The 13828-nt window shown below is 35.3% G+C and overlaps 1 protein-coding gene across 2 annotated transcripts; it reads left to right on the forward strand.

The window, feature by feature from the left end:
* The first annotated feature begins 12507 nt into the window (after positions 1-12507).
* On the forward strand, positions 12508-13609 carry LOC110874976. 2 transcript variants are annotated; one of them, XM_022123276.2, is made up of 4 exons: positions 12508-12640; positions 12838-12938; positions 13060-13117; positions 13196-13609. In XM_022123276.2, exons 2-4 carry the CDS (start codon positions 12842-12844, stop codon positions 13422-13424), a joined length of 384 nt encoding a protein of 127 aa, XP_021978968.1. In that variant the 5' UTR covers positions 12508-12640; positions 12838-12841; the 3' UTR covers positions 13425-13609. The 2 variants fall into 2 exon arrangements, with proteins under 2 accessions (XP_021978968.1, XP_021978967.1); XM_022123275.2 differs by having other exon boundaries at positions 12528-12644.
* Positions 13610-13828: the final 219 nt, after the last annotated feature.

Genomic DNA, 13828 nt, shown 5'->3' on the forward strand with positions numbered 1-13828 from the left:
GTATTGCTGTTACGTATTTGTTTCAGATGCAGCTGTTATGAAAACCTTGTACAGATCAGCATTGCATCACATACAAGCTGAAAAAAAAAAACTAATTGATGTGTGTTTGTGTTGGTGTCTGGTGGGTGGGTTCTTTTGAGTTGAATTTTAAACATCAAGTTATTTGCATTTATTGAAAATAAACTGATGCGTGTTTGTGATCGTGTCTGTTGCATACTTTTATCAAATTGATAGAAGATTAAAAAAAAAAAACAATGCATAGTAGAATAATCATCTTTTGCATAAACTTGCAACTTTTTTCTTCTATGGAAAGTTAGATTTGCTGTAATTAGGAGAGAAAACATAAAATATAATTAATAAATGTTCATTATATAACTGGCCATATTTGTATCTGCAATTAGTAATCATTAATATTTTTTGGAAGGGTAGAAGAGAAACTAGAGAAGAAGTTAGATGCATTGTTGGTTAAGTTACACGAAATATTTTCTGGAAGGGAAAGAGAGAAATTACAGAAGAAATTAGATGCATTATTGGTTAAGTTACACAATAATGAAAAACAAAAAGCAACTTTGCATGGAAAACAGCCGTTTTGTTCTATACACGGTTTTGTGACATACATGACATTCTATATTTCTATGGGTCCATATTTGCAAACTAATTAACATCCTTTCTAATATCTTGAGACTTCTATTTATTATTTTCTAGTTTTGGTAAAACTAGTCCGATGTGTTATGTGTTCATATGTAAAAGTAATTTATATATCCTCTAACTAGGTTATAATACCGTGTATTCTTGGTTTTAAAAAGCGAAAGGCGCACAAAAGCAACAAGGTCTAAAACCGAGGCGCAAAGCGCAAAAGCGGCGGGCTTTTCATACTCAAGGCGCAAGCTAATTATATATATTTTCTATATATCCAATATACATCCCATAGGCTTTTAGCTTTCCCTGCCCAAAATATAGCTATAAGTAAGGTATTTGTATGATTTTAGCTGCATGTACAAGCCCAAAAACCCAAGGTATAACAGTTAGATGCATAAAAATGCCTCAGGTACGAGAGGTGCGCACCTCAGGCCAAAAAAGCCCAGAAAAATTCCAAAAATGCGTGCCATTTTGGCGCTTCTTGTAATTACTCTAGGTGCTGAGCGAAAAAGCCCCATGGTGTGCGCCTCGCGCTTAAGCGCGCTTGAGGCGCCCTTTTTAAAATCAAGCGTGTATTACACGGGTTGGGCGTAGCTAAAGTATACGTGAGTTGTATTTGTGTCGATTCAGTTTGATTTTACAGTTGATGTTGATAGTTAGGATATGTTACTCAAGGATAACTTTTAAATATTTTTCTTTTTTCTCAGGTGGCTGGGATTGTTTGAAGATTGTCTAAAGTTCGTTCGTTACTTTACTTCTGAGGTTAGATTCTGAATTTTTACTGTATGTTCTTGACGAATGGCATAGCCTAAAGTATACATGAGTTGTATTTGTTGCTTTTATGTTCGGTTTTTTCAATGAAAATTGTTTAAGGGTTGTTTCTTTATTGCAAAACCTAGGCGTTAAGTAAGTTACGCCTTATGCCTTACTAAAGTTTTGTCTATTTCTTTTGTAGTTTGTACCATTTCCCAACTTTCCGTCTGGTAATGCATACATGTTAAAGGTTAATACTGATATCATGTTTACTGTTATAATAATTTTAATTGTATTTTAAGATGTCATCGTCCCGTAAGCGTCCTAGGGTCTTTTCTTCGGTTGATGAATCCTCTGGTCATTCCTTATATTTGTAACAACCATATATTTCCGCCGACTATAAACAACCCAGAGGCCGCCGCCGCAACGCGCTACATCTGGCAACATCCTAGTTCTCTTTAAAAATACTTTTGTATTTCCTCCCAACTTTTAAGCCCAAATTGGTGAACTAAGGAACACAAATAGTTTTAACTGGGGGGCCAGGCAGATGAATTAAAAAACCAGTCATGATACAACAAATAAATAACAATCAAAAGATGGTATCCTAAATCCCAGTCCCGTCGCCACCACCGTACGCCACCAGACTATCTTACATTTCAGATGTGCCATCAATCTTGAATCTATACTAATTTCATGTCTACTTGACCGATTCTTTTATCGATATTTTTATGATGCCGATATGTTAGGGTATGCATCGCTGGATTAATTGATTTTATCGGCTCTTTTAAGCGTGTGTTGTGAAACTCAACTGTTCAATTGAATCTACATTACTTAAAGTTAAAATTTTGACTTGTTTAATTGTATTATCAAGTGTGGAGGAATTAGGGTTTTGGTGGGTATTTTTGTATGATGAGAAATTGGGTAATTTGTGTCTTTATCATTGATCTGTTATGAATTGTGAATGTGTTGTATGATAGGGACATGGATTGCAAGGAGCAAATTGAGAAGTTGAAGAACTATGAAGCTCGGTTTGCGGGTTACTTGAAAGCAAAGTACTTTTCGGATAAGGATATATATGGAGGTAGAATTCAGTGCTTAGAATTTCATTGCAGCTTAGTGGACTGTAGAAGTGGTTATTGGTGTGAAATATGATGAATTACTTACAACGCTGTCATCCGATAACTTAATTTTGATCCGGAAAGTGATGGAAAATACGTCTTATAGAAGTTTTGTTCTAGATCGGAAAAGTCTTTCTTGTTGTGTTGTGATCAGACGACATGCTAACCGGACAGTTGATATTTTTGCAGGTGAGTTGTTTGAAGAGAAAGCAACCATAGGCGGGATGACTATCAGGGCAAGCTGGTAAAAACCGAATTCAAACTACCACAAGTATTTATAAATGTCTTGCAGCATCAGTGACTGTTGACTAATGCCTTTGTTGGTTTTGGTTTAATTTTTTTCCCAGTGAGGCTGGAACAAGATCTTATGCTGACCCGTTTGCTTATTGGAATGAAAAGTTTGCCCAGAAAGAGCCGAAAACAGAAACAAAGACCAATCTTTCTAACGGAAAACACTCTTCTGAGAAGAGTTCTTAAGTTACATAGGCTATGGTGCAGTATTGTATCTTACAATTTTCAGTTTAGGCTGTAAATCTTACTGTAAATCTGTGCATGATGTTAATTATGCATATTTAATCCATCTTATTGTAGTTTACATTTTGGAGTTTCTGACAATAACCAACTGATTTTTGCCCATTCTTTTGGTGTTTTTCATTTATGTTACTGAGGAAATTGCATTACTGATTTTGGTCTCTCAGGTGGATTCTTGTCTTGTAGATGATGATTCAGGTAAATTGTATTGTTTTAGTTTTGTAAATGGCCATATACTAAATGATATGGGACATCATTTTTCTGTTGTGATCACAAATGGTGGATTGGTTAACGGGTCAAAGCGGCCAATATATGGTTCTAGTCAAAACGAGTTGGACAAGTTGAGTGGAAACAATTTTAGTCGGATAGACAAACTTTTTCAGCTTTGACACACTTCAAAGATGCCTGATGTAAAGTGCTCTAACCAAATCTCCATACAAGAACAGCTTTTTGCAACAGTTGGTGGTTTGGACTTTGGAGGGAATAAGAGTGCTTCTAGGTGGGCTGCTGATCTGTGAGAGTAAGTAGGTAAGGTGCATAACCAAACAGCGGTCTTCACTTAAGTTTTTAGGTATGTCAGGGAGACCTGCATGTTTCCTGCAATTCTGATGAACACTTCCTGAATGCCGCTGATTTATACAACAGTCTTTCTGAAGGCCGCTGATCCATATCACTTCTTTAAAAGAGAAGACCGCCGTTCCAGTTCACAATATTCAGAAAACCGCCGATTCATATCACTGCTATAAAGAAGACCGTTGTTTGAATGTTATGAGAGGAAATGTCCGTTTTACCCTCAGGGGTGTATCTGCAGCAATTAACAAACACACCCTCAAAAGTACTGTGAACTCTCTCTCTCTCTCTCTCTCTCTCTCTCTCTCTACTATCAAACCTTTCTCTCTCTTGGTTGTGAAAAGTGGTGGTGTTCAGTGGTGGGTGTTGGGATTGGTGAACGGTGAAATTTGTTGGTGGTGACAGGTTGCAGGTTGGTGACGGCCTGGAGATGGTTTGTGGGTGGAGGAGATGCTGAACGACGTTGGTGGTTCTTCAAATATTTTTTTTTTTTTTCCGACGAGTGCCAATAATAATATTAATAGTTATTCTGGTATCCAAATCAGCGACTTTCCAGAAGATTGTTATCAGAAACAGCGGCTTTCATGAATGCAGTGATACTAACCAGCGACTTTTATGAAGATTGTGATAATAATTTAACTGCGGCTTTCATGAACATTGTTATCCAAATCAGCGACTTTTATGAGGATTGTGCTCATAAACAGCCACCTTTAAGAAGACAACCATCAGAAACAGCGGTCTTAAAGGTTGTTGCAGGTTTTGGTCTGAACAATAAACATCAGTGAAGACTGCTGTTTGGTTCAGCGATCTACCTATTTTCGCTCACAAATGTCAAGCCCACCTAGAATCACTCTTATTTCTTCTAAACCACCTATATCTGCAAAAAAATCATACAAGAATGCAGCTTTAACATCTGGTTCAAAGTTATGGCATGAAGCTAATATAACTCAATATGACCAAATATCAATGCATAACCATTCGGGTAAATATCTCCGAAACCTATATCCCTTATTTACCACCCTAAAAACCCTATAAATATGTAGTTTTGGGTATAAAGTGGTTATGTATTTCACAAAACTTTTTCTTCTTGTTTTCAAACATGTACTAGCATTGTAGTAGGAACCATTGAAACACACCTAAGTGCATTAAAGCAATGTTTTTTTTTGTAATGTATTGGCAATCAAAGATGAATAAATAATGTTGACCCAAAGGATTGCTATTTTTTTATTATTGTTATTTATTTTTTGAATGGCTAATAAGATCATTTTTTTATTATTTATTTTTTGAATGGCTAATAACATCAAGAAATGTGTTTTAAATTTTAGGTCTACTTGGAAAGATATAGTAGCTGATGGTGCATTGTTCAAGTTCACCTTGTGCATATGGTGCTAACTTAGGATCCGTGTGATTGTCGTATGCATACCATAAAAAAGTGAAGGGGCTCTTTTGTATAGTCTGTTGCGTGTTTACGACATGGTACCATATGTAAAAGCCATTCCTTTTTCGGTTAGCAGTATATAAAAATCATGCTAACCACTTTTTTGAACTACTACTATGTAAGTTGAAGCTACACACCCCCCTTGCAGCTCAAGAACATATATTGTGTTGAGCACTTGAGCCCTTAGTGGCTTAGTACATGATCATTTAGACGTTAAGATAACATGTGTGCATTTAATAGGGTATATAAGACATATAGTGAAGTGAGATCTCAGGTTGGATCACCATCTAACCCACAAGGTGTTTTTATATATATTAACTAAAACGAGTGCATATAAAAGGGTCATTTATAGTTTATTTCTATGTTATATGTAAACGTTGTTCTCTTTATTGTATCTTTGTATAATTCATAGGTTGCGCATATTTTCCCACTCAAGCACTGTGTAGAGTTCTCCTATCATCCGCAACCAATGCGCCAAAACGTGTTGGTGAAATTTAAGGCATGGGCAATATGTCTCATCAAACAAAACATAACGATGTGGAATTTTTCTAGGGTGTCACAAACACCCATTGGGATTGATTATCATCCTAGATAAGGTTTACCCCACCATCGTACATAAACAAAACAAAACAAGAGTGTCCCTGATACCATTTGTAACATTCGCCCCTCAAACAAACCAATATTTCCCGCTTTGAGCTCACAACTTAATTTTTGGTAGCCATAGTGAAGATTTTTTCACGAACACGTTAATGATATTTGAGGCGGGATATTCCTCATGTAGGAACAAAATAATGTGAGATTAAAGGTGTCATAGTTGGATGGATTTCTTCCCACTCAAGCACACATAACTATAGAGTTCTCCTCTCATCCACAACCAATTCGCCAAAACGTGTTGGTGAAATTTAAGGCACGGGCAGTATATCTCATCAGACAAAACATAACGATGTGGACTTTTTCTAGGGTGTCACAAACACCCATGGGGACTGATTATCATCCTCGATAGGGTTTACCCCACCATCGTACATAAACAGAACAAAACGAGTGTCCTTGATACCATTTGTAGCATTCACCCATCAAACAAACCAATATATCCCGCTTTGAGCTCAGGACTCTATTTTTGGGAGCCCCAACGAATATTTTTTTCACAAACGCGTTAATGATATTTGAGGTGTGACATTCCTCATGTGGGAACAAAACAATGTGAGATTAAAGGTGTCACACTTGGATTGTAGTGTTTCAGCGAAACCAATGGGAACTAATCATTAATTAGTATGTAGTACCCATCATGGTTTTAGCAACAACCCCTAACATCCAAGGAGCAAATGCATATGTTTTTGTAAAGAATTTTGCTAATGTTTTTGAACCTTCCTTCCATCATATTATGGTAAAATTATTGCACTTACAAACTAGCTATAGCTATATATGTCAACTTTTTTGCTACTACTGTTGTTTGGACTCCAAGAAAGATGCCCTAGACTCCAACTTCCATTGATATTTCTGGGCAAACCTTTTGTGGGTATGTTCTATATATAATTTCTAGGCTATCTTCTACATTCTTTCTAGGGGAGAAAGTAGGAGATTTTATTATCGAGCAACACTACTAATATCTTTAGTCATTTAGTTGGATTCATTTATTCATAGTCACAGAAACATGCTTCAATAAATACAGCCTTCATGATTACTGGTTTGTTCTGATCTTGATTATAAACTAATGACAATTGCTAGGGCCGGCCCTGGAGGTGGGCGGGGAGGACCACTGGCCAGGGCCCGTGATTTCGTAGGGCACGTAATTTAAAAAAAAATCGGATATTATATATGTAAAAAAAATTAATAGGGTATAGCCAAACAAATACTAACATAGCATAGGCCCACTTACAAAAAAAAAACATATGGTTTAGATTAGTTAGCCCATTGAGATTAGATTAGTGAGCCCAATACCCAAATGATTTTAAAAACTAATAAAAACCAATTAGTCCATGTTAGGCGGCAACTAGTGCCCTGTGGATATTGAAATGTCGTATAGCAGGAGAGTATTTTGTTAACTGCATTGTTTATCGAATGCTATATTTTTGTCAATGGTTCACGATTGTATGAAAAACTAGTTTAAATTGTTTATTTCGTTAAGGCCCGATGACACGTTTTTTCGAGCTCGAACAGGGTACAGGAATTCTCAGGGCCGGCCCTGACATTTGCTCATATATGACGAATCCTACCATTGAGATGGCATTGTATGCTTTTGATTCTTAATACAGGTGTGTTGCCAAGTGGATTGTACTTGTGAATTTATTGAAACAATCATGTGTTAGAATGTTGGACAAATGGACTAATTTCCGACCCGAGCCCGTGAGTCGGATGGGTCGAACCCGTGCCCATGGGGGAAACCGAAAATCAGTAAAGATAATTAATATTATTATTATTATTCGGGTCGGAAGGGTCGAACCCGAGCCCATGGGGAAACCGAAAATCAGTAAAGATGATAATAATAATAATAATAATAATAATAATAATAATAATAATAATAATAATAATAATAGTAATATTAATAATAATAATAATAATAATAATAATAATAATTATTATTATTATTATTAGTTCCATTTTTATCTAAGATTAGGGATAATTGTGGAGAGTATAATTGTTTAATTATCTTATATATAGTTTTGAGTCCTGATTTAATTGTAATAGCCATGTTTATGAGGCTATAAAACTTCAATCCTACTGAGTTGTGGTAGAGATTGAGAGAGTCAAAGTTTTGGGTTATTTTCTTTGATCAATAAATTGGAGAGCTTATTCCGGTTTTAATTCTCTTGTTTCGTGTGACTAAATTACCGATTGGTGACTTGAATTGGTATCAGATGGCCTATCCAGACGACTAAGTAGTAAGCTTTGCACAATATCTGATGTTATCCAAATGACTAAGAAGAATAACGCTGCTTGAAAAGATACTGCAAAAGTGGGAAACATTAGCTCTTCTACGAAGGGCGTTTGATCTAAATTTACATATTTCTTAGCGTAAGTGGGGATCTAGTTGCTCGTTTTGAGCCATCACACATATGTAGCAACTAGCAAGTGCATGTCTCGTCTTGTGATTTGTGAAAGACAAGCTATTTGTGGTGTTGTTAATTAGAAGCATTTTCCGAATTTAAAGTAGTAAAATATGAGCTAAGAAAATGTTTTTTATAGTGAATTTTGATTACTTTATGTATGGGGCTGGATACTCTAATTGTCCAAATAGGGGCAGAAATTCTTGACATGACCTGAACACGACTTGAAAAATTTGGGTCAGCTACCACAAAAAAGGTAAAACCCAAGCATGACAAGTTTAAGAAATGGGAACAGGTCCTGCTTGATAAATGAGTTAACCTTTCAATTCATTTAAAGGTTTTAAAAAGTTCTTTTTTAGATTTTAGAAGGGGTTATCTAGAAATTTGAAATTAAAGTTCGACTTATCGTATTTTTCTACTTTCACTCTTTCAAACTTGATTTACCATAGACAAGGGGAAGAGACTAACTGATAAACAAAGATCCGGTGGCGCTAACAACAAAGAACTAAAGAAGGAAAAGAATTAAAAGTGTCCTATTTTGAATTTTTAAAGTCTTTATTTATAAACTTTGACCTTAAATAATTTTGCTTGTGTTAGATAATACTTGATGAAAGTTATATGATTTGAGTGTGTTTTATAAGTGTTTTTATCGGGTTAACTTTTATCAAGTTTTATATAACACAAAAAATATATAATTAAGGTCAAAGTTTACAAATAAAGACTTTGAAAATTCAAAATATGACACTTTTAATGGGACGGAGGAAGTATTAAGTTACAGAAACTATGTTTCCGTAAACTTATTGTCTCATTTGTGTGGGTTTGTCAAATGCCCCTTCTAGTTAGTTGTTATTTTTCTCTAATTTTGCCTTAGATCAAATAACATGGGTTCTGTATACAACAATATTCAAACTTTTCATGGTCGTGACAATATATTGGCATCCGCTTCTTGAGTAGATAAAACGGAAGGTAGGTTGAGGAATTTAAAACTCTATGAAAATCCACTGATGAGGTACAACATTTTGATGCACATATATTGTTTGTCGTTAAACGCATCGAGCGACTTTTGTATGAAGTGCATTAGTCAGGCCATTGATGTGTTCTTTCTTTCCTCCTTCAGTGGCATTGGCTGCAAATGGAATAACATCAATTCAAACCTATAGAAAAAATATCTTGTATTGTAGGTTTCTTGACATAGATGAAGCACAAACAAACTAAAGAGAGAACATACTCTTTGAGAGGTGAGTAATATATTTACTATATCTTTTAATGAAGAAACAATATTGTAGGAACCTCTGGGCAGGTGATTAGATTCTTTTTAATCTAATAAACGTTTTCTCCATACTTTAAGAGAAACTAGTAGTCAAGAACATAAGATTGTGTTTGACTACTGCTTGAGGTGTGATGAAATAGATAAGAGATAGAAGTATAATCATCGCCATATAAGAACAAAGAATGTATAGTAGTTAGAATGGATATAACAAATCCACCTTACGCCCATTCTTTGGCTTTCCACCACGAATCCTCTCTGCTAAGCTTTTCTTTACAATGGTAGAGATGAGTGGGATGATGATGACTAAAATCAGAAGTGGTGACAAGAACGAAGATAAAGAATTAATGGGACAATGATGACTAAAATCAATTTGAATTGCGATCTAAACCGGTTATGACTAAAACAATGATAATCACAATCAATTTTAATCAAATTGGAATGAAGATGAAGCCATAAACGGCATAAATCAAATAGAACAACTAAAACCATTCATTCCAACTAAAATCATTAAATACATTTGTTGTGGCAAGAAAACGTTACGTGGAGCGGAGCTTTTGAGAGGTGACCTAAACACGAATATGCATATGGAGGTGAAGGCTGGAATGGAAATACGGTTTCTGAAAAAAAAGGTATGTTTGTCATTTAACCTTTTTTATAATGACATCAATGATATTAAGGTGTAGTGGTGTTCTGAAGTGGGTGATCTTTGCCACTTCACGCCGGTACACCGCCCCTGGCGGAGTGATGTTTGAAATTTGGGTGTTGGCATGATTATAGGTACGTCTATGACGTTGTGGAGGGGTTTGATCTTCAAGAGATGCCACATGTCACATAACCCCCAAGGGAGGGTGTTGATATATTGATCAGTTCTGTTAATATGTAAGGGAAAACATGTAAATAACACATGTTATAGAATTCAGGCCAGCAGAATATCCAGTGATTGATGCAGACATCAATTTAGACATGATAGTCAATTTGATCCGGTTCCATTTAAGATGTATATGATTGATGGCTGTTCCGAGTTCTTTATTGTTAAAGAGTTCGTAATTGTAATATGGAGAGATAGAGGAGGCTGAGATTATGTAATGTTATTATGAGAGTCTAAACTAAACCCTCTTTAGTCAACTCTTTAAATACACCCAAAGGGAAACCTTATTTGTTAATAAGGGTAAATTAGTCCATCAACAATTATCAGCTAATATATTGTAAGGTATAATTATATTTTGATCTTATACAATATAAATGATAATGATGGCTACTAGATCTAGATAGAGTGGAGATCCTGCGAAAAATGTGTTTTTCCTAGAAAGTCTAGGAAGCGATCTGGGTCATCCAATGGGTGTGTTTAATGGTTGAGATCATCTTGGTGGCATTTTGGTAATATGTGTTTCTTAAAAATAGGATTATTTAATTAATCAGGGGTAGATATGTCATTTAACTTGTTTTAAATATGGAAATAACTGTCATTCCATAAACCACCCCACATTTCTTGCGATTCTCTCTCTCTCTCTCTCCCTCTCCCTTTCTCTCGTCTCTCTCTCTTCCTTATATCCTTCATGAAGAAACACAACATCAAGAAAACACACCGTGACAAATGTCACACATCGTAACAGCATTAATGGTAAAACACAGCGTCAAGAAAACCTCCAGCATTACCAGCATGAATGCTAAAACACAACGGTATTAATCTGCTTGCTGTTAAAACACAATGTCAAGAAATCCTTCAGGATTACCAGCATGGATGGTAAAACACAGCGTCAAAAAATCCTCCATCATTACCAACATGAATGCTAAAACACAACTGTATTAATCTGCTTGCTGTTAAAACACAATGTCAAGAAATCCTCCAGCATTACCAGCATGGATGGTAAAACACAACGTCAAGAAATCCTCCAGCATTACCAACATGAATGCCAAAACACAACTGTATTAATCTGCTTGCTGTTAAAACACAATGTCAAGAAATCCTCCAGCATTACCAGCATGAATGGTAAAACACATCGTCAAGAAATCCTCCAGCATTACCAGCATGAATGATAAAACACAACGGTATTAATCTGCTTGCTGTTAAACACAATGTCAAGAAATCATCCAGCGTTACCAAACATCATTCATATATATTATGGGATCTATAAAAACATTGACTTTAACCCTCTAACTGTTAAAACACAGTACCAAGAACACGCTGATAGATTCCAGATGCCATGATTTTTCTCTCCGTATAAAAATATGATCAGCGATGAATCTTGTGAGCAAGAAAACGAAGGCATGATTGATATTAATGTGAGATCAGAATTCGAAAACAAAAAAATTCCGAAAATTATGGAGGAAATCGGTTTCATTATGGATAGTTAGTTATTGAAGATAATTTCCTAAAATAAAAATAGATTGTGAAAGTACATAATTACCCTTCTAGTTAAAATCCTTCAATGCCACGTGTCGGATTCTGATTGCTTCCTAGACTTTCTAGGAAAAATACACTTTCTACCCAACTCCTACTCTAGATACATATAATTATATATTTAATCTTATATGATCTTCAAGCCAAACTACACATCGTCTAAATACGAAAGGAAAGATACGAGCAAGATTCCAACACGAAGCTAAAAGAAAATAGAACCATGACCCCTGTACAATTATATAATTAGCAAGACTTAAATAACGCCATCTATTCCAATCTATATTATACATAATTTTGATATGTTTGACACCCATAGAAACAACACATATCTCCTTGATACTATCCACCAACTTGCGAATAGAGGTTACTTTATTCTGGAACTGTTCCTTGTTACCGCTCTTCCAAATCCACCAGCACGTGATACAATAATAGCATGATTTAACTTCTTCCATTCCTCCGATACGATTGTGTCGACAAAATCCAACATCTCGATCTTCATACACCGGCATCATCTCGATGGAACATTTTTTTTACATTTTAATTTCTTTTTAGAATTTACCAACTTTTTTTTTTAAAGTAGAGTTTACCAACCTAGAACCATACTATTTTTCACGAAATTCAATTCAAATTAATTTCAATTTCCAATTTCATTAAAACATTCTTGTAAAATTACAAGTGTGATCGATATCTTTAAATTAAATAGTTATGTGGTCAAAGATATCATCTGATTAGTCCAACCTTGCTTGCAATATCATGTGACAAGAGCACTATAAATAGAGCCCAGAACCTCAGGTTTATACGCAAGTCTTTCAGCTGTCAGATTTACAGCCGTCTGCCATTCTTTCTCCTGGAACCTACTTCAGTTTATCGGCTCTCGTATGTAATTATTTTCTTTTTTTAATTTAGTTATTTGCATGAATCCGTTTATAAATTTTAATCTAATTGCTGTTTTGATTCATTGTTAATTATCTAGCTAGGGTTTTTAATTCGTTTCCCTATCATTTATCACGATAATTTTTTGCTAAATATTGTGGGAATTAGGGTTTTCATTTTTAAGTGTGTTTGTATGATAGGATCATGGATCCCGAGTTGCTGAAAAAGTTAGAGGAATATGGAGCTGGATTTCAAAATGTTTTGCAAGACAAATTCTTGGAAGATGATGCTACCAAGATAGGTAAATTCTATGCTCATTGCAGATTTCTTGTTAAAAGTAGATTTATTTGGGACAATTGATTTCTACTTGTTATGTGTTTTGAATATTTAAATTGAAACACATGTTTTTTGAATTGATTCAGCTAAAGGGAAGGCTATTGACTTGAGGGACTGGGATGAAGAAATGAAGGATATGATCAGGTACAAATGAATTAAACCACGATCCCTTTGTCTGGCCTGCAGCAGAAGCAGTTACTAACTCTTCTTATATTTGTGTAGCCGCGGTTATGTGATACGTCGTATTCCACATGAGACAAACGAGTTTTGGGCAGATCTTGAAGAAATGTTGAAACAGCTCAGAAGGAAAAATGCTGCCTCTACTAGTGCTATGCGTTGCGTAGTAAATCATAATCCGCTAGAGACGGACAAGGTTTCGGCTGATCTTAAAGAAAAGGAGGTGAAAAGGCTCCGTAAGAAAAACCATGCTTCTACTAAGAAGGGTGTGTGATCTTGATTTACATATTTCTTTCTGTATGCAGGCTCTAGTCACCCGTCTTGAGCCATCTTAATTTGTTGAAGCTAGTGTATGTAGCAAGTGTCTGTTTCGTATTGAGAATTGTGAAAGACAAGTTATTATGCGTGGATTTGAAATAGTATATTATGATCTAAGAAATTGGCTTTCTGTTTAGGATTTATCATTTTCGATATTTTTATATGCGGTTGGGTACTTGGATTTGTCATTTCTTTATTTTGGTGTAGTTTGTAATAATGAAATGCTAGCTAGGGGGTAGTAAAGGTGAAATCTGAAAGTTCAGTATGTTGAGGACAGGAGCAAATTAAGATATAATGTAAGGAGTCCAAGTAATTAAGATCCCATAACATCAATGTACGTTGTCTAAACGAACAAATAGC

This window comes from Helianthus annuus, chromosome 9, assembly GCF_002127325.2.
Source record: "Helianthus annuus cultivar XRQ/B chromosome 9, HanXRQr2.0-SUNRISE, whole genome shotgun sequence".
Classification (NCBI taxonomy): Eukaryota; Viridiplantae; Streptophyta; class Magnoliopsida; order Asterales; family Asteraceae; genus Helianthus; species Helianthus annuus.